Below are 21,975 nucleotides of genomic sequence, written 5' to 3' on the forward strand. Positions count from 1 at the left end.
AACAACCTAGGAGGTATTTTAATAGCCAGGCCAAATATCCATTTGTAACATTCTAGCATATAACGGAATTTGGAGAGATATGAAAATGTGTGTGCTTGGAAAAGGGAAGGATTTTAGAAGGAAGGAAAGGAAAGGAAAGGGGGAGATTACGAATCAGGGTGGCAAAAGTAGGTAAATTATGAGAAACCGATGCTGCTATGAATTTTGCCGTCTCTTATTCTTCCTTTCTTCTCCTGCCTTAACAAAACAGTATTCCATACAGCAAGTAGAAAAGATGCAGTGTGGCTGGCTTCTTAAAAAGTAGCCATGAATAACCCTATGATTTAAAAAAGGAGACAAGCTTGAGGGTCTCATCAGTTTCTAAAGTGTAAATAAAGAATAAAGGATGGCCTAGTATTCTTAGCTATTCTTAATAAACAGTTCTTAATAAACTGTTCTCCCAGTCCAAAATATGAACTAAAAAGAAAAAGACTATCATTGGCAGACAGTCAAGCTGCTTACAGTTTATTGTTTATTTTATTTTTTAAAAAATCAGTCCATGCAAAGAAATGTAGGCACCTCAAGTGTAAACATCTGCATCACTGTTATTGCAGAACCAGTTGATGTGGCATTTTTGGTCTTGCACTGGCATAGCTCTTGGAATATTTAAGGCTGAGATTACAGGTTTTAGGACTGGAGAGTGAACTTGAAGATTTTTTTTAATCTAGAACTCCAAAACTCATTAATTTAAAAAATGCATATTTAATTCCCTTAGGAGATCACGGCATAGTGGCTTAGGTAGCTCAGATGTGAAGGGCAACCCAGTATGAATTATTCTAGTCTTCTAAATAGGTGCTGCTGACTTCTTTGTTTGTTTGAGTTCTAACAGCTACGAGTACACAGATTTTGCCTTGTGGCAAAGAGGCAAGTATACAAACTATGCCATCAGTTGACTGAGAGCCAGAATGTAATGTTAAAATAACAGTTTTTTCTTCTGCTAAAACTAAGGACTGAAGACAACATGTAAAGGTACAAAGGAGCACTATAGCATCCAGGACACAAATGAGGGTCCCTAGAAGAAAGGAGATTCCCACTAAACATCAGGATGAACTTTCTGACCATTCTATGATTCTAAGTCATGTCTCAGAAGGGGAGCGCAGTCTGAAAGCTGACCAGTAAAAATACTTCTCTGCAAGACTTCAACAGATGTACAGCAAGAATGTTTTTTAAAGGTAGTGATCATGAGGTAAAAACCAACTTGCAAAGGGAATTCCTGTTGAATAAGTAGGAGTCCTCAGCTCAGCCACACGACAGTTAAGAATGAATGGAGATGGAAGGAAGGAAGGAATTAAATTGTCATGTATGATGGGCGGGGGTGAGGAGAAAGCTAAGGATGATGGTAACTAAGAAGGAAAGATTTTAAAAAGCTATGTTTATATAGGATTGTTTGCCAACTTCTTGAAAGGAAAGCCAAAGGAATGAGAGAACCATGAACTCCCCACCCCACCCAGCAATCTAGTACTTACAGGATAAAGAAGACTTAAAGTTGCCCCTGAGGTAAGAGGCAACAAGGAGGCATTTTCCCAAAGTGGGCTGCTGGGAAACATCCAATTTTCATTTGCCCAGGGACAGAAAGATGGAATTTATATAGTATAGGGAAGTTAATGATTGGACATGCCCCCACAGACACAACCATGAACCCTGCATGAATTGGGAGCCATTACTATCAGCAGAAGTTCACATATTTTTCTTCCTGAAATTCTTTTAAGTCTCATTTTATTTCTTCTATTTCTCTCCTGTTGTTCTCCTTTACTTCTTCCTTCTTTCTTCTGAGGTGCATTAAGGGAGGAGGGGAAGGTAGAAAAAGGATTAGAGACACAAGCATTGGAAGCCAAGGACTCAGTAAGGACTCCTTGCTTTGCTAGACAAGAAAGAAAAACGACTGAGGAAAAGGAAATGAAGCCTGGCTATGCATACCCACATGGCCATGCAAACCTCCTGCGATTCACAATCATTTCAACTTAAAATTCTATGGTAGATGGAGCTGTTATACTTGCTGTATGGAATTTTGTTTTGCATAATGGAGAAAAATAGGGGGCATATATTATCATCCTTAAAAACTTGACAGTTTATGCTTAGCAAACAGATACTGATTACCTCAGTAACTGAATTATTCCCTAGGTGTACCACAGGAAATACTCAGTTTATATAGCAAAATCTGAGGTAATTTTAATTAGTTACATGAATGATTTGCAAGTTTTTCAAGGTGATTAGGGATTAACAATCTGGCCCTGCAAATCTTCTTGCAGAATGAAAGTTCCAATCAGCTTCTACTAATGCCAATAACAATTTGACAGCTCCAGACATCTTCAAATGAGAAGTGATATTGCTTCTTTAAAAAAAATGCAAAATGATTTTCTTCTCATTCTGAATCCTCCTAATCCACCAAACTTCATGTGTCTTTAATGGATTGTGAAAGATAAGCCATGGGCCTTTAAAAAATAATTTCACATCTTAATTTAATAATGGGAGTTACTAAAAGTTTTTTTCTTTATATCACACGATTCATGTCTCTGGAACTACTCTGTGTAACAAATTTAAATGAATGCAAAATACTGGAACATTTAAAAGAAATATCACTTACTTCCGAAGTTTGCCTTCAACCATCCACTTATCTCTCCTTAAATTTGACATATAATCTATGTTCTTATCTATTTCACTGTTAAAACAGAAAAAAGTTTAATTACTTAGATAATTAATTGAATGATATCATCTATTTAAAAAAAAGTCTCAAAGGGCACCTCACTATACACATAGGCCTACTACATATTACTTGTATCATGAATAAATATTACAGTTGGTTAGTTAAAATATCACGTTGGTAAACAAGCATGATGCCCTGACAGGGTTTCATTAGCCAGCCCGCCATAGATAATTAGATAACACTTACCTGGCTGCTACAGAGTATTTAGAACAGTCGTGACAAACCTGTGGCTCTTCAGATGTTGTCTGTCTACAACTTTCATCCCTGATTATTGGCCCATGATAGCTCATGTAAGTTGGAGTCTGGAAAACCACAGGTTTCTCATCCCTAGGTTTTGAGGTTCAAACCTTTAAATACACCTTATGCAAACTATTGCCGATCTGTTGCTATTTATTTTCTTGTTACCAGAATCGAAATATAAAATTCACAGCGTGCACAAGGCACTTACCTTATAACACTTTTGCTACATGCTAACTCATTAACAAGGAAGGCAAGTACAGAGGCTTTCTGAGCCGGCGTGTGTGCCTGAAAAGCTTTGGTTTTCAAGCTCTCTGTGAGTTCAGTCTGCCCACAATGGCCTTCCATGAAAATCTGCAGAATTTCAGATACGTTGTCTCTGTTGATGCCAACGTTCAGCAAATGGTCCCCGAGGATCGTTTTTGCCTGAGAAAGAAGTGTGCTCATAAAATAACTGTTCAGAATGGCAGCATAAATGCATTTTTGTTATTTGAAATCAAGGGGAAATAACGCTAAGGCAGAAGCCAGGGGCACCACCATCCATTGTTGACACCCCCAAATTTCTTATTTATTTGTTTAGCTAGTTTGTTTCCTCTCCACAGTTTGCTCGCAGAGCCAAGAAGCTGGTTTTTAAATTTAAGTAGTTATTTATATTAATATGCATACACTTTTTGAATGAAAGTTCCTTCCCAACACAAAAGCAATTTATACATTCCTCCTGTTGACTTTAACAGTTTGGGGGTTTGTGCAAACGTTACTGAAAGGAAAGAAGCGAAGAGGGGGATGAATGCTTGACAACAGCTTCATTCGTTGGCTTGTAAAACATGGGATTGATTTAAAAACAAAAACATGAGTTTAATAGCCAGTTTGATGGGTCACATGAGGGGACAGCTGCTCAAAGGAAAGTCTCTGAAAAACACATTTAGGTAATTCTTGATTGCAATCCTAACCTTAATATGAAACCAATTTAGTGATAAGAGACAAGCTTATAAAGCAATGTCTGGAATAACTTTTGATGAATGGATTTATAAGGCTTTAAGAGCTAGATTATACTCACCCCTGTTGAAATCCAGAGATGAAAGCAGAAATTGCCTTTAACGGTTAATAAAAACAGTAATCTGTTCTTTGATGACATCTGACGCCCAGAAATTGTGTGAATTACAGAAAACTAAACAACTAGGAATATTGTACCCACAACACTCACTAGATTCTTGGTACTGCATTAGGTGAAGGAGCAGAGAAAGCAGCTGCCCCAGATCAAAGAACATGAGAAAAGCCCCGCTGAATCAGGCCAAACACACACACACACACACACACACACATATATATATATATATATATATATATATATATATATATATATGAAGTCCACAAGCAGGACTTGGGTGAAAAATCACATTGACTTCAATAGGGTTAAGTGAGCAAATGGTTGTAGCCTCGTTTTATAACAGAAGTGCAGCAGTGGCAAGGGGGGTGGAGGGTAAGTGGCTGTGGCTCTCTCCCTTTGATGCCACTGCCCTTCACCAGGGCAGGATGAGGCAGCAGTGAGGCTGGAGGAGGAGCTCTGGACTGGCAGCACCAGCACCCCCGCATTCATCCCACCCCATCCCACCCCACAGCATCACTGTGACCAGGAAGAGGCCTGAGCCACTTTGCCTCCCCGCATCCCTCCTTCCCGCCGCCCCACCATGCCGCTGTTGGATAAACGTTTACACTTCAGCTGGCTTTGGCAGGCTATCTGTGATCAGCATACCAGCTGAGCTCTCCTCAATTTCTTGCTCTCACTGGTAGTTTAGTAAATTGCAGGCCAAGTTTGCAAGGAGATAAAATGTAATCAAACCAACAGTAGTCTCAATTCTTTTTTTTTTTTTTTTTTGAGGGCCTGTAGGGTTGGGGAAACCCCAATATATTTTTTTAAAACTATATTGTTAAAAAAAAACCACTAAGTGGGGGTGGGGTAGAACTAGAATGCAGTAACCTTGAAGAAAGCATGGCTGGCTGGCATAGCAAACTGGACACCTGCACACTGTAATATTTTGTTGCAGGTCTAATAAGAATACACTTTGTCATTTAAAGATGCCCCTGATGCAGTGCTTGACAGCAGAGGAAGAGCTAAACCTGCTTTTCAGGCAGTACCACTTCAGGATATAGTTGGGACTCCGATGACCGAATGCTCCTCCATACAATAAAATAAAACCCTTGCACATAGAATAGGTTCCAGGGACTCACGCTTCCCTGACACGAAAGGGTCTCTACCCCCCCCCCCCCATATTTATGTATAGGGATTTATGTTTTGTTATGAAGAGCATTCAATTACTACAAAATCTGGAATTTTGAAGTGGTATAGCCCAGACACACATTTATATCCTCCTCTTCTCTTTGTGAAAACTGGGACATGGATTTTTTCCCCCTGTCTCACACCAAAGTTACCATAAAGAGTATCCATTACCTTGTATCCTGCTATCAGTCCTGGATCGCAAATCGCAGCAGAGAGCAGCCTCACAAGCAAGTCTTGTACTTCTCCCATGCTGTCGCCTATGTTCAACAACCCCTCTTGAAGGACACTTAAGCTGGGGACATCCAGGTTCACATCAAAGCCAAGGACTTTACCAAAGTTGCGTAGAAACTGCACCACCATGAGACAGTCTGAAAAAGTACTTCCGGAGAGAACCAGGCCCGGGATGCGAGGCAACTCTGGCAAAGGCTGGAAAACAGAGAAGTGTCACCTTGAATGAAAACCGCTTGCAAAGCTAATGCAAGGCAGAAATCTAAAAATAAATACATAAACCCCAATTAGTGCCTAAAGACACTCACACACTCCAAATCACAATAGTGCAGCTACTTCGGGGGGGGGGGGACAGGACATCCATATTTTCCCAGCAACCATATATTTATTATTATTAATGAATGGTATTTCTATGCTGACCCATAATTAAAGTTCTCCAGACTGTGTACATAAACACTATTGCAATACAAATGCAATTGCAGATAAATTTCAGTTTCAGTTCTGGGGAAACACAACCTTCTCTTAAGAGTACTGTTTTCCTGAGGTATCGTGCAAAATAAGCAAACAGAAGCCCTACGTCAGTTGCACTACTAATAATCCAGAAAGAGAGAGAGAGAGAGAGAGAGATAAGAAAAGTTGCAGTATCAGACTAAAAGCCTTTCAAATCCAACGTCTTTTTTCCAACAGTGGGGCAACGGATGCTGCCTTTGGAAAGCACACAAGCAGGAACGACGGAAATAGCTGCAATGCAAAACTTTTAAAGAGGCATAATAGAGGCTACTGGAGAATTCTAAAAGAGCTGGCTTGGCAAAAGTCTGCTAAATAGGCCACCTGAGGTCCAAACATTCAAATGTCCACTGCTGATTAATAATAAAAAAGACAAAGAATACCATTGTCCTAATATTTACTTTAGAATTACCACACTTTAGACCACACTTGAAATAATATTATCAAGTAATCTAAAGTAAAAGAGGAATGGTTGGAAAGGCAGCCACAGTAAGAAAAATTAATTATTGTAACAATGGCAGATGAAGGAAAAGAGGAGCAACATAAAAAGGGGCAAGGAAGTAAAAAGTAAATTTACATTATTCTGATTACCTTCTGGTCTGCTAAGCACATATCTTCATTAGGCTTCTTTAGCTCCTTAGCCATTTCTAATTCCAATCTTCGCTGTTCCAGTTTACGCTCTTTATTTAATCTCTTTTCATCACGTTTCTCTTGTTTTAACCGCTCCTTTTCCTTAAATAGCACAGAAAGGATAGAAAATTAAAGTCGCACATTCTACTTACAAAGGAGCAATTTAAGAATTTGAAAAGCAGTAGTTATACAATCTTAATAATCACTACAGCAATTAAACCATGTGGATTTAAAATAAAAGGCAACACACACAAACCCCAACTTTTTTTAAAAAAGGAAGAACCATCCTGAGGGTTAGATGATCTGCAATACTGCTTTTTCAAGCAAATGCCCAATTCTGCAAGAGACATCCATTTTCCTCACAGGACTTTAAAGAGACAGTATACAGATGACTTGTCCAATGCTAAATTTCTGCCATTGCACAGTAGTGGTCAGCTCTGGAATGTGCTTTCAATGTCATGAATTAATCCTGTAGTACGTAAATAACATAAACAAGTGTCTCATGAATACTTAAGAGTGCCTTTCTCTCACTACTGGAGAACCCAAGCCTGTTCCTAAATCCTTAGGATTATGGAGGTTTCTCCGAGTTGTGTAGAATGGTGACTAGGGCAAGTTTGGGCCTCAGCACCTCTTCTTTTTGAATAGATTAACTAACTAACTAACTAACTAACTAACTAACTAACTAACTAACTAACTGTGGTTGAGAGGGAGAGAAAAAAGGTAAAGGTAAAGGGACCCCTGACCGCTAGGTCCAGTTGTGGCCGACTCTGGGGTTGTGGTGCTCATCTCGCTTTATTGGCCGAGGGAGCCGGCTGAGGGAGCATGACTAAGCCACTTCTGGTGAACCAGAGCAGCGCACGGAAACGCCATTTACCTTCCTGCCGGAGTGGTACCTATTTATCTGCTTGCACTTTGCTGTGCTGTGCTTTCGAACTGCTAGGTTGGCAGGAGCAGGGACCGAGCAACGGGAGCTCACCTCGTCGCGGGGATTCAAACCGCCGACCTTCTGATCAGCAAGCCCTAAGCTCTACGGTTTGGACCACAGCGTCATGGTACTTGTACTCAAATGAGTGATTGCTCCTTAAGTAAAATAGGAAGAGAGTATTTGCTACGCACCATGGAGGTGCACAGATTTTTCAACCCTTGAGGCTATCTATCATGGATATATGCCCAGAGATTTGCTCCAAAAGAAGACAAGTCTTCAAACACAAGAAATACTCAGGATGCTCTTGTGCAATGGATGGGTGGCAGCAGAGGGAGGAGAGAATCTTCTCTTCTGCTGCAGCTCCTAGAGAAAGATGGCACCCTGTTCTGAAGGAGTGTATTTCCAAGGTACAATGGTGTGCAGGGAGCTGTAGAGGAAAGGGAGAGGTGGGACAGGGCCTTTCTGTGAGTTAGGATCCAAGCCACTGTCTTAATTTACTTTTTATGGGGGGGGGGATGTCGTTTCATATTACCAGGATTCCAGCTAGTCGTATGGGCAACTATCAGCCGTTAACAGATCTCCACAAAGCCACAAGAAAGATGGCAGAAGTACATGCAACAAATATTTGTGCAGAATGAGACCCAGAAACTGCTTTAGAACAGACACAAGCAGATTGGAATAGACTTTACTAAACAAGACATCTGAATCAGTGCCTCGTGAAATACAACCAAATGAATTCTTACCAGGCGGTATAGAAAAAAATATGTATTTTAAAACAATTACTTGATTTGACAGATGCTGAGAAGATTTACTAAGGTGGTTTTACTAAGTTTTACTAAGGTGGTTTTACAGAGGTGGTTGCAGGTGGCCATATAATATTGTGGTTTTTGAAATAATGCAGAATAAAATATTTGTTCAGCTAAGTCTTCCTCTCACTGCACTGCCTTTTCTTGCCCATATTATGTGTCCCTCACAAGGCAAATAGCAGATTCAGGGGGGCAGCAATTTTCATGGAAACCACAGAGCAGGGGCCCAAACATTACTCACCGGTGACTGCAATTTAAATAATAAAAATGAGGCACTTTGAGTGCGTTCATAGATTTAACGTATTATTAATGCCATAGAGGAGGAAAATACACAAATAACTTGTTCATTTTATCTACACAGGCGGGGGGTGGAGGGTGGGCAGGGCAGGAAAATAAGTGTTCTTTCCAGAGGGATGGTATCTACCGTGAGGAATGTAAAATTATATTGTTTGTTTTAAGACAACACAGCATTATGGAAAAATATAGGCAATGCAAAGGAGTGCTTTGACCAATTGCCATAAAACTTTACAACATCTATGACTGTAAACCCTTTCTGCCAGTGCATTTGCAATATTACCTCTGGTATATGGTCAATGTTTTTTTGCCTTTTATGATGCTGCTGGGTACCTTAGATTTTTGTTCTGGGCTTAATTAAAAGTGAGAATCTGTTTTCTGCGACAGTGACTCGCACTCAAATTTAAAAGGCATAAATTTTAAGATACAAGGGAATACTGGAGGTCACAAGGAGAATAAAAGAACGCTAATAAAGCAGAAGTTTACACAAGGCAGATACAAAAGGAAAAAATCCCCACAAATACTGGACAGCCTGACAGAAGATCAAACCATGGGTGCATTGCAGAAACAGGCATGTTGGTGTGTGTCTGTGTGTATTTACCACCCTTTTAAACATTTATCCCAAGATGCTTTCCAAAGCAAATTAAGAAAAACAGCATCAAGATATAGAATAATCAAACCAACAACAACAAAGATATAGGATCAACAAAATCAACAAACAAATAACACATGGTGGCAATTTTAAAGCTAGTTAATAACCAACTGATGGGCCTTAAGACAAGTGTAGGTATCACTATACCAGTGGAAAGGAGCTTTGTCAGTAGGGCTTTCAACCTGGCTAGTATATATGCCAAGAAAGAGAGAGCTCCACAGTCTTAAATATACCTCCACAGGCTTAAACATATCACCAGTAGAATGCCATTGGCAGTAAGGCTCGAAAGAGGGCAGGGTACTGAGGTCTAGGATCCACAGGATCAAACACCTCGCCCTCCGCCCCATTCTCCTAAAAAGGCCAAAATACTATGCTAGCTCTGCAGCTGCTGTAGCAATTTCCTCTCTCATGAATATCAATAGCAGGGGGAAATGGGGGAAGCCCAAAAATGTGACCCCCCCAAATTTCCGCCCTAACTGGACTGAGCCAGGAGGACTTAGGAAGTGGTGGCTCTTCCACCACGGGATCTCTCTCGTCACCATACCCTATGATATTTCCACCCTCTGCCCAATAGTGGCTGTGACAATGGGGTCCAGGCCACTGGGTGTATGCTTACGAGCAGGGGTGCCATCTTGCCCTCAGGATTGTGGGTGCCCGCCGCCACAACAATCCATGTCCGAGCCTCGCCCCCCCCCCAGGCGAAAGCGTGCTTTGCTGGCTGGCTGCGGAGGGCAGAGCTGAACTGCTTCTCCCTCGGAGGGAGAGCTACTGCCCTCTGCCGGCTTTTCTCATACAGTGGTACCTTGGGTTACAGACACTTCAGGTTACAGACTCCGCTAACCCAGAAATAGTACCTCAGGTTAAGAACTTTGCTTCAGGATGAGAACAGAATTCACGCAGCAGCGGCGCGGCAGCAATGGGAGGCCCCATTAGCTAAAGTGGTACCTCAGGTTAAGAACAGTTTCAGGTTAAGAACAGACCTCCGGAACGAATTAAGTTCTTAACCTGAGGTACCACTGTACTTTGTGGGTGCCCGGCCCCCACAGTTATATAAATGTGGGTTCCCAAGCAACCACAGCCCCTTGGGAGTTGGCTCCTAGGCTTATGAGACACAGTAGATCTTGCTTTTCCATGATCTACCGTATAAAGAAATATTGCATGGCAAAGGTACAGTGTGCAGGGGGGAATAGTCATGGGGAGAGTCTGGGCAATAGATGCAATCTATTGGTGCATTTGTGCATGTCCTCAATACCTTACAGGAGGGCACACTGGGCAGAGAAGAATCACGCCGATTGGACTACAGTGTAATTTATATTACCTGACTACCAAAATACTCGGCTTGCAAATAAATAGTGCCACTTCTTTGTGTTGCTCAAAGAAGGTGCTGTGCATCTTAAAGGCTCAGGAAAACACATTTGTTGGCTACGCACAACCTGCAGGTCTTACTGTACTCCTTCCCCCCCTGAAGTCATGCTATTCTTTCACCATTGTGCTGGGGAAATGACATTTAATCATCTGCAGTGTTACTTACACCAACTTCAAATTAATAAAACATTCTTGGCTCTCACACTCAATTTTATTGATTTTAAATGGTCAAAGTGTATACGCAGAACACTTAAAACTGAAAGATGGGTTTTGTTAAGTAAAACTAGGTCTGGAATCCCGCACGGCATGTTCGATAGGAAACGAGGTAATATAAATCTTTAGCAATGATGGAATATCCACAGCGCAAGAATCACCCGGGTGCTGTGAATTTAATTCTGCTTTCAAACTGCTTATTAGACAACTTGTGAAACCTGAGATACACTCCCATATTATGACTGCCTACAAAACTGCTGACAGAGCTGCTTAGTGATAAATGCATGTTTAACAACCTTTTGTTGTTTATTGATCCTCTGAGAATTGGGTTGGGGGGAACCTATAGCATAATGATAATATTTTGCTACGCGGTTTTATGCAAGTAAAATGAATTTAAGTTTGTATTTCCTATTGTCTGGAATTTTAATGGCTAAAATAAGAGAACTCAGGAGAGCCCCGAAAAAAATATAATCATGGCAACACAGCCCATACCATAAACCACTCAAATAGTCTATGGTTTCTCATGATACTACCAATACAGAAGGGAGGCCATAGTGAATGTCCTACTGGCGGGCATAGTCAGATGTACAGTGCCATTAGATTGCCCCTTCTCAGCACAATGGAATTTTCTCTCCAGGGAGTGTGAGTAGCCCCTTCACTCTGGAGAGAGCTGATTGTTTTTATTATGAGGACCACTGCAACATTTATGATATGGTTTGTATTGCTGTTATTTTAACACATTTAGATTGCTTTCTAATTAATGTTTATCATAGGTGCCAATTCCCTGGGGCCCTGGGTGCCCCAGCACCCATAAAATTCCCCATAAATAAGCCAGGCACCCACAAATTTTGGTGCTATGGCAATGCATCCTGAATGGCAACCATGGCCCTGGGCACTCATGGTTGTGGGGCCAAGCTGACACACCTGATGTTTATTATCTATTTGCTTCTGTGGTTGTAAACGAGATTTTTTGTTGTTTAATGGATTTATTGCAAACCACCCTGGGATCGAAGGGTGGATAAACGATGGAATAAATAATAATTATCCCATTTCACTTTGCTCGTTATTTGTCATTTGCAACTGGAAAACTTGAGATATTGATTTAATATCTCATAAGGCACTATCTCATAGAAGGTTACCTCCACTGGGGGATGGGGGATGTTGGTGAAGGTGGTGTTGTCCGAGACTGTATCTCATGCTCGATTTAGAAAGGAAGATCCCTTGTCCTTTGAGATTGCCTTTCAAAAGGGTCTGACAGAATGTTAAAAGAGCTTAAAAGTAAATCCTGAAGGATATAAGGTATCTAACGAAGGAGGGCATGAGAAACTGCAATACATAACTTGGAACAGATTCATTAATTTTACATTAATCAGGACAAAAGAAGGGTACAGTACAGCATGATGCTTTGAAAGTAAGGTGGGAAGAAAATGCCATACCCTACTGAAATGCTGATGGCAAAACCCACCAGAGTTATAGTCCGATTCCTCAGGTGCAGGGGATGAGAAAAACAAACACTGCTTTGGAATATTATTCACAATGGTAGATCTGCCCCCATGATTTATAAATAGTTCATGTCTCCAGTGTCACTGTTCAAAAACTTTACATGGTTTATTAATTAGAACTTACAAATTGCTTTCATTTACATTATATAGGTAAGTGACCCCTGTGATCAGCTGCAGGTTTTCAAAACCTCCACTGGTGAAAGGCTTCTTCCTCGCTACTCTAAGGTTGCATATTCTATATTCTAATGCTTTTACATCAGGTCTAGGACCCCATAGTTTTGAGAGTGTTGTGTACGTTCTATGCCAAGCCTTGTCTCTTCTGCATACTAGGTCAGACTACACAGGCAGGCAGGCGGGCAATGCATCTGCATAATGAACCAAATAGTTACCTCCATACTATGGCAGTTTTCAGAATCCACAAAATAAGACCAACAAACCTAATGGAAAGTACTATATATACACTTGGGGAGAAATAAAATCACATTTTGCCACATAAAATTCAGAAGTATGAAATGACCTAACTGCAAAACACAGAGGAAGCAAATACATTTTCCCCACTCAACATAAGATGATTTTGTGCCCTTGAAGTTATTTATCAATTCCGATTTTAAAAAATATATATATTGTAGAACGGGGAAAAGCTTCTATGCGAAGAACAAGGGAGGGGGGGCTATCACCCCATTTCAGAATTGTGATTTATTTTTGTTTTTTCCCTTTTTCCCCTGTACAAAGAACGAGGAAAATAATATCCCGTTTCAGAGTTTTGTACTCACCTCAGCTTTTTTGCGTGCCTCCATAGCTTTCATAAGCATCATATGCTGCCTTCTCCTTTCCCGTTCCTATTAGAGCAGATAAAATCAGAACAAAGCAGTACTCCCACCTCAGGCATCACATTTTTTTTTTTAATTCCAAAAAGCTCAACAGGACATGTTTAGCATTAATAGACAAGTCAGGGGTATATGCTAAATAAAAGACGAGAATAGCCAAGTTTGTGCATGTTTTAGTTCAGGTTTAGAAAGCAAATACAAGGACAACTGAAAGCAAAAAAGGTACAGCGATGAACATGGAGACAGTGTAAAACAGAAGCATACAGATTTACTTATGGTCAGTTGTGAGGCTCCTTCAGAAGCTGGCAGAAAAAAAAGCATAATGGTTGGCTGGAACAGGTCAGTTACCTTACATCTGCTATAACGGAAAGCCTGCAATTACTAATGGAGTGGCCAATTAAGCAGAAGACTGTTAATGCAGATACTTTGAAAAGTAATCAAAAGTGTTTCTTTTAAATTTTAAAAAATAAAATAAAAAGCATTTTGACTACATATTGGTAGTAAATATGTATCTCTGAATATAAAATTAAGGATGCAGTCGATGGGGACTGAAATCAAGCTGTCAGTTTTAAAACTAGTTTCAGATAAAACTAGTCATACACAAATAAGAATGCAATAAGCTGATCATGTTTACTGTTGCGCTTAGGTAAGACACAGAAGCCGCACCATAGATTAAATTAAGGATATTGTGTTGAGTCCAGGACTAAAACACAATGCAAAAGAGTACAAAACTTCAAGATTCATTATCGGACCAAGATAATGTGGGTTTATTTTAATTTTTTTTTGCATTATGAAGGACAGCATGCTCTTCAATCCAATTCAGACTAAGTATTCCCAATTGTGCGGTATTATTAAAAGTTTTGAAAAACAAAATTTCGTTTGAAAAATGAAACAAATAGGATTCCCAGAATCAAATGCAGAAGGTGCCTAGTGAAAATAGCTGGTAAAACCTAATATATGCCAAACACATAATTTTTTAAATTTGGCTCCAAATATGTACTGCGGTCCAACTTAGTACTATGGCAACAATAACCCTGATATCAAGGCAGCAGCCTTGCATAGAAGTCATAGGGGTCAATTTATATAATAAGGTAAGTCGTGTTGTTTTGCTTTTACAGACAAGACAAGCAGATGTATGCAATGCACTGTGCTGGAAAGCCATGCAGCAGTATGTAATATGACAGCAGCCAGTGCTACATTTTATGCATTGCTATGACAACCATATCACAACCAAATCACAATGCGGTGTTAGATGTACAAAAATAAACATACCCATACCATATCTAGTCTATGCCTCTCCAACTCCTGGTAGAAAGAGTTGGCACAATATTATGAAACAGAAATCACAAAGAGTCAAAAAAACCACTTTATAAATCCCCCAAAAGTTCCCAATACCAAAGCAAAGCAAATTTACCCATAAGGTGAAGGAAAACATTTAAGCAGAAATAAATATTTTTTAAAAAAATATATATATTTTTAAAAAGTAAAGAAAATTTGAAGATTTGCCCTCCAAAATAGTTTAGCTATATTGCATTAAAATAGCATTTATTTTTCTCATTAAGTGTTCGGTACAAACCTGATGCTTCAGAAGAACAGCTTGCTGTCTTCTCATTTCCTTTTCCTTAAAAACATGAAAAAAGAAAATCAAATATATGATAAATGAATCTTTCCCCACCCACCCCCCCACCATCATGTAGGTTTTTCATGTTTTTAGTCCCCACTTTTCTGTCCCGTCCCCCCCCCCCCCCTATAATAACCTGAATCAGCGTTTTGGATACCTTGAAAACAGAATGAATGGAAGAGGCACTGGAATGAATATTAAGTCATGTCAAGATCAGGAGTAAGATTACATGCTTTCCAAATGCTGCAGGTCAATGATCAAGTACGATTTTCATATTCTATGCAACACAGAAGTTGTATGCAATTATCAACCAAATCCTGGTTCCAAACTTACTGCTTGGTTCTCAGAAAGAACCCGAGTTCAGGTTAGAAACGCAAGGGGTCCTTTGTGAATGCACAGCTCCTTCTATGAGCAGAGCAGTAAATCTGGACTCAAACCAGGATCCATCCCAAGAGCTGCATGTGCTTCTGTTTGCACAAAGAAGAGTAGCCGACCCTGTCCCTGCTACAGCCTCTCAGATGCTGCATCTGACCTGAAAGAGGGGTTCGCACTGCTTGGGACAGAAATTAAACTAAGGGGTTGGGAAGGTGAAACCCCCAAATCCTTGTTGTGCAGTGCAGATAGAACATAGCACTTTGGTACACTGGCCTTGGTGTTTTTCATTTAAACCATCGGTGCTGCTCCCCAAGAAAATACCCAAAACTAGTACATGCATTTTTCAATGATTTTTTTTGACTACATACACACAAACTGTGTATCAGGTAAGCTTACAAATGTAGTGATATTTTTCTAAACACTTCATGTACACAAAACATACAGAGACACAGACACATATGCATAAAGAATAAGAGATACTGGATACGTTCTGGCGATCTATTTCTGTTACATTTTTGACACAATATCATTGGCTTATGTGTTCAATCATACAGTCGTGTGTGTGTGTGTGTGTGTGTGTTCGGAAGATAAAAACTCTGGTGCTTATCTAAACTAACCTTTATTCGTTTCTCGGCCTCCAATAATTTGGCATTTGCTGCTTCTTCCTTCTTTTTCTTTTTTGCCTGTGCATGCAAAACAGGTCCCAAGGTCATGCAATGGCACCACTACAACTTGAAAGTAATCTCAGACTAGAACAAAAGCTTCATGCCTCACAAGGTGCGAAACAATACCACACATAATGTGTACATCATAACAGATTTCTTCCTCAGTACGTTCTGCATTGTGAAAAACTCATGAGTTTTGGTGGTAGAGGGAGTGGAAATGTACAATTAAGGGACACTTTATATATCAAAATGAAAATGTAAAATTACTGGTGAGGACTGAACTTTCATTACTTTTCTTCTAAAATAGCAGGGTTTTAGTGGGGGGGGAATCATTGGTTGATAATTTAAAGCTTTCTAGTGATTGAGTATACCTAATCTGTAGACATAATTTCGAGAACTTAATTAAAGCCAGGGGTAAGGAACTGCTTACTGGCACATTATCAGAACATTACTCCCTGCTTAATGTATTAAAGAACTAGTATGACAACTAAGAATAAAAAGAAATCTGTTGCCAGACAGATCAGAAACTGAGATTTGAAATAGAAATCTTAAATTTAAATTCCCTCTGACATACTTTATACATGGCATGGATACATTATACAAACCAACTGTTTACAAAACAGAGACTAAGAAATCTTTTGAAAGTATAAACATGCACACTTTTTAAGATTAGAAACATGCTGTTCAAATGTCAGCTTCAAAGGTGCTTTCTTAATCCTTGTTGCTTGTTCTGATAATTCAATCAAATCTTTTTATTTCTCTTTTCTGACTTTGCACCTATAGAGTTGGGTCCAGAGTTTATGTTCTGCAAAGGGATTCTTCCGTTTGCAGATGGGGCTGCAATCCCGTGGAGGCTCCTGCTAGAGCAAGGAAAAAAGACGATTTTCACCAATTCCCCCTCCTCCTGCACTCTCTAGCATCACCTCCCATGTTCTGTTCAGTCCCTCAAACCTCCAGAAAATTTTTCAGAAGACACAAGGAGCTGCAGAGAGAAGGCAGAATCTCTGATAACCTCCCCTCCCCTCCCAACCCTTTCTCCAGCAGGAGCATCCCACCTGCAGGGTTCTGCTCACAGAAATTCTGGATTCAACCCACAGTGTTTTAGGTACATCTCACGCTCCAGAAGAATCCCAAAGAGTACTTATACACTAATGTGTTTATTACTGAAGTCCAATTCATCAGATGTAAAATGAATTTGGTGCACATGATAAAATGAACCCAAGTCTTGAACTTGTTCATCTTTTATGTGCTGCAGAACACTTTGCTGTTTTGGGTCAAACACAGCTACTACTCCCATGGATATCCAGGATGCATGCGCTTCCCTAAAATGTGCATGATCACATGGTTTTGCTGATGTGCCAGACTTAAGAATTTGCAGGTTTAGAGCCATAGTTTAAGGATGGATTAGGATTTTTTATTTTTTTTTAATGACAGACAGTATGACACTTTGATACAACACTTGATGAATTCCTCTAACAGACTCTTCCTTGCATATTCCACTAAAAGTGGCTTCATTGAACTGGTTATACCTCTAATATTTGCTGAGCCCGAAGTTCTTTTTCAATTCTGATTTGCTGAATTCTCTTAATCTTTTCCTACAAGAAGAAAAGCTTTCATTTATTTTAAGCAGCAGTAATAGCGGATCATATCCTCTACAGCCCACCCATCCAATCCTGTTTCGTTTCCAGGATGCGACAACATACCACATTCTGTCAGGCTTCACTAGATAAGCCAGGCTTGATTTAATGTGCTTGAACTAGCAGTGCAATGGCAAGGGCCATACACCTGCGACATGAAGGGTGCAAAGGATGAACTTTTTGATCCAGCTGGTTAGGGATTTGCAGGCACTTGTGGTATTAAATATCTCAAAGGGCTCATCCAGACTTCCACTTGTCATGTCGTCGCCCCCCCAGAAAACCCGGGGGCCTAGAACTTCATCTCTTGTCATCACTATCTGCCTCAGTTAGTTCAGGCAGTCTGCAAAAAGTTAGTTCAGGCAGTGGGGTCTGCCATATATCTTCTGCTGTGATAATAGATTGCAAACAATTCATTTAGCTTATCTGCTATCTCCTCATCCTCCTTTAGCACACCTTTAATCCCTTGTCATCTGAAGGTCCAACTGCCTCCCTAGCTGGTCTCCAGCTACTAATGTATTTAAATAGTTTGTTGTTGTTGTTTTTATGTTTTATTTTATAGCATATTAACCATTGAATCCTATATGCTTCTGCTCAGTGGGGCTTACTTGCGTATATTATTGCAGTCTGAAAATTTGTTTTAATGAGCAGCCCCATTTTGTTTAATTATCCTAGCATGGATTACTGAAATTTATCATAACATTTCCCGTAATTTTCTTTCAACTGCACTTCCCAATCTGTTGCATGCAAATGGAAATCAACTACCTGAGACAATTGTTGAAATATATTATGCATTTATAGCAAGCATCTTATAAAGGCAAATATATAATTCAATCCTGTGTATGCCTACTCAGAAAAAATCCCACTGAGTTCAGTGAGGCGTATTCCCAGGTAAATGTGTATATGGCCTATTGACTTCCACAAGACTAACTTCTGAGTTGGCATGCACAGAACTGGGCTGTAAATTTCCTCATTTCACATTCATGGTATATTGTGCCTTCATACTGCCCAGGTCCAGTGTGAGGATTCCTGTTAAAAACTGTACAACCTATTTCACAACCTTAAGGTGCTAACTGTAAATTGCTGTTAATAACAGCGGCATAAATGAAGACCAGAATCTAATAGTACTACTACTTACAAAAAAGATAAATTTAACATAATGCGTTTAAGATCAGGGTGAAACTGGAAAGGTCTCTCAGATAAAACTCGATGGAACGAACACGGTAAAAGTATCATTCATGCTTTGTCTGACATTGCAGTTTGCTTAATGGTTTATTAGCCTGCTCGTGCTTTCTGTCAGATAAAACCAGAATGATTCAGTCTTTTGTCACAGCTAACTTACAGTTAAAGAAGACTCTGTTTTGGCAGAAATCCCAGACCAGACCTTCAGATTCTAATGAGTTTGTCATCTGATCCATTACCAAATATATTTAGCCGACATTTTTGACCATTTCTGCTCCCCCTGCCCTTTAACATCAACTTGATCTGTAAACATCCATCAGCAGGTGATGTATATCCATGTTTGAAAAGCAGAACCAGCAGGTTTCTTCGTATTAAGCTGTGTGTGAGTCTTTTTAAAATTTATAGTTCATCAAGCTACCAAAGGACAGAGAAGCAGAACAGGCTAGGTTTTCAGCTCACAGTCCTGCTTAAACACATACATGCCATCAGAATAACGTATCTGGTAATGCTTACGGTTGAAACCTGAAAGGCATAAATTACCTGCTGTTTCATTATTTTTATCTGCTCTTTTTGCTTTCTTTTTTCTTCTGCAGCCATAATAGCTGTGAGTGAGAAAGAAAGAAAAAAATGTCAGCAGTAAATAAGTGCAGAATAATGGAAAACTAATATCTATGGATTCAAAAATTCATCTGCGAGAGTCTGCAAGGTTCTTAGAAGTTTAGTACTTACCTTGCTGTTTTTTTGCTTCTTTGGCAGCTCGGGCCTGTTCTTGCTTCTGAAGTTTTCTCAAAAGCTTGATTTGCGCTGCTTGCCTAGCAATTTCTGAAACACAAAGAGAAAAAAATAAAAAAATACTAAGGGTACAATAAATATTTCTTATTAACACAAGGTCAATCTTGCATGGATCAAAGAAAATATGGAAGAAGTCTGTGTTTGCTTTGTGTGCATTTAGCCTAGAAGTGTCTGATTTGAGGATTTCCTTACCCCATGGTTTCATTCAAAGAACTTTTGTGTTGTTAATACCTCAGTGTATCTTGAAGGAAGAGGATTAGGTGTAAAAGTGTGTGTGTCTCTGTGGGTATATATGCGTATACACACACACACCTCAAGGCATCATGCAATTCCCTTTTTAGGGAGCAGGGTGGGCAAGTGAAAAAGTATTACAATAATAATGACTGTCATCTCGGATGCTAAAAGATCAATGAGGGGATTCTTTTTATGTGGAAGTGCCTCCTTCCCATTTAAAGCTCAGTGAGGGAATTTATCAGAATGCAGAGGCTGAAATTCAGCTTGCATATACAGTGGAGTCATAATCATCACATTTAAAAAAATGATTCTGAAACAGCAGCAGGGACCTTATGGCCCTCTAGATTTCATTGGCTTCCAATTTCTAGCAGCCTTAGCTGCTTCAGCCAGCATGGCCAATGGGCAGGATGATGGGAGTTGCAGTTCAGCAACATCAACACAGGTTTCCCCACCCCTGCTATTAGAAATGTACCTAAAATGCAAAATTCCTCCCGGGTGGGCATGTAGGACCCCCAAAAGAGGACGTGTCTGGGAATTCTCAGATGGATGGCAACGACAGCATGTGCTATACTTGACAGGAGCCTTTCCACCCAGCAGAGGCTGGTAGAGCAGTTCACTGCTAGCAACCACTAGCTGCCACTTCAGGGACACATCAGGGACAGCCAAATTCCTGTATTTACCAGAAACTACATACACAGGTGGCACTGTGGTCTAAACCACAGAGCCTGGGGCTTGCCAATCAGAAGGTCGGCGGTTCGAATCCCTGCGATGGGGCGAGCTCCCGTTTCTTGGTCTCTGCTCCTGCTAACCTAGCAGTTTGAAAGCACGTCAAAGTGCAAGTAGATAAACAGGTACCGCTCTGGCAGGAAGGTAAACGGCATTTCCGTGCGCTGCTCTGGTTCGCCAGAAGCAGCTTAGTCATGCTGGCCACATGACCCGGAAGCTGTACGCTGGTTCCCTCGGCCAATAAAGCGAGATGAGCGCCGCAACCCCCAAGTCGTCCGCAACTGGACCTAACGGTCAGGGGTCCCTTTACATTTTACATACAGAAATGGTAGCGAAGGCAGTGGGAACCTCAACCAACACCATGCAAGTATGCAACTGTGCATTAGCCAGCTGCCTACACTACAAGGAAGGCCAGCTATTCGGTCAGTAACTGAATAGCATGTTGCTGCAAGCTGAGATTTGTCCCTTGCCTCCATGGACATCTCACAAGGTTTTCTAGCAGCAACAGGAATTAACCTTTCCCCTTCACCCACACTGGAGGTTTCTCCCCTGCTGCTCCTACTAGAACTGCTGGGCTTGCAGGGGGGGATAAAAGCAACAATTGTGAAGGGAGAGTTACAAAAACTACAATTATACATGAAATATTTATACACAGCACAGCCCAATGTACACAACAAGTTATCTTACAAAAAACAAGACAAGAATTACTGGCAGAATAGTTATGTCACAGAGGCACCTACTTTGGAATCTATACAAATGTGCCAGTTTATGGAATCAGGAGCCATTGAAACGAGACTATTCAGAAGGTTGGCATGTCCTCTAAAGCATGTGCCAAAGACTAGGATAATTATCCCCCTTCCGTAAGTGTTATGAGCTTGAACTCAGCTCTGTGGTGTTCACCACATTCTGAGGCACTTATGTAAATATACAAGGAGCACAAATACTGATGACAACCATTTCCTGCCCCCACCCCCAGGATGAAGGTAAAGTTCCTTCCATTCTTTTGAAACTATCCACAGAAATTCTCTCATTTGGGGTAATGACAAGGCAGTAGAGAGCATTATATTGGGAAGTAAGTAGTTTTGTAGTCTCCTAGACTGCCAAATATTCTGCTTGCTACTCCCCCTCTCCCCTGAGGAGTCAATTATCTCTAAAGGGTGAGTATAATATTAAAGTTTTTCATTATCATTGTCCTAAGTAAGGTTTTGTGCCAGGGATAGCAAGCTTTCAAGAAGATTCTGCTGAATAGATGTGCACACTGTGTAAGAGGCGCATTTATACCTTGGTCATATGCAATGCCTATGTGTGTGTGTCATCAATTTCCCCAAGTAAATTATTGTATGACCAGTTTCTGGCATCCCTGAACATTTAGGGAGTTACTCTTTATGACACTAGATGAAACAAGACTGGGAAGTCTTTTGAGAAATAATGTATTGGTAACCTGGAGTTTTGCAAGCTCAAACCGTGTCATAAATGACAAAGCCTTCCAGATTGCAGAACTGAATGCTTTATAATTAGGTTCTTATTTATAATTAGGTT

The 21,975-nt window shown here is 40.3% G+C and overlaps 1 protein-coding gene across 26 annotated transcripts in view; it reads right to left on the reverse strand.

Annotated features, from left to right (window-relative positions):
- BAZ2B (bromodomain adjacent to zinc finger domain 2B) overlaps positions 1–21,975 on the reverse strand; it is a 192,019-nt gene that overhangs the window by 27,570 nt on the left and 142,474 nt on the right. For 20 of the 26 annotated variants that reach the window (XM_083492845.1, XM_083492830.1, XM_083492832.1 and 17 more), the window contains 11 exons: positions 19,414–19,506; positions 19,225–19,286; positions 17,398–17,463; positions 15,821–15,886; positions 14,784–14,828; positions 14,486–14,512; positions 13,154–13,219; positions 6,585–6,725; positions 5,430–5,684; positions 3,192–3,406; positions 2,624–2,698 (listed from right to left, as the gene is read on the reverse strand). In XM_083492845.1, the coding sequence (XP_083348971.1) occupies positions 2,624–2,698; positions 3,192–3,406; positions 5,430–5,684; positions 6,585–6,725; positions 13,154–13,219; positions 14,486–14,512; positions 14,784–14,828; positions 15,821–15,886; positions 17,398–17,463; positions 19,225–19,286; positions 19,414–19,506 (1,111 nt within the window). The remainder of the gene's footprint in view (positions 1–2,623; positions 2,699–3,191; positions 3,407–5,429; positions 5,685–6,584; positions 6,726–13,153; positions 13,220–14,485; positions 14,513–14,783; positions 14,829–15,820; positions 15,887–17,397; positions 17,464–19,224; positions 19,287–19,413; positions 19,507–21,975) is intronic. The other 6 variants (XM_083492837.1, XM_083492825.1, XM_083492826.1 and 3 more) reach the window with 2 other exon arrangements.

The sequence above is a fragment of the Podarcis liolepis genome (genome assembly GCF_965112155.1).
Source record: "Podarcis liolepis genome assembly, chromosome: 1".
In the NCBI taxonomy this organism is placed as follows: Eukaryota; Metazoa; Chordata; class Lepidosauria; order Squamata; family Lacertidae; genus Podarcis; species Podarcis liolepis.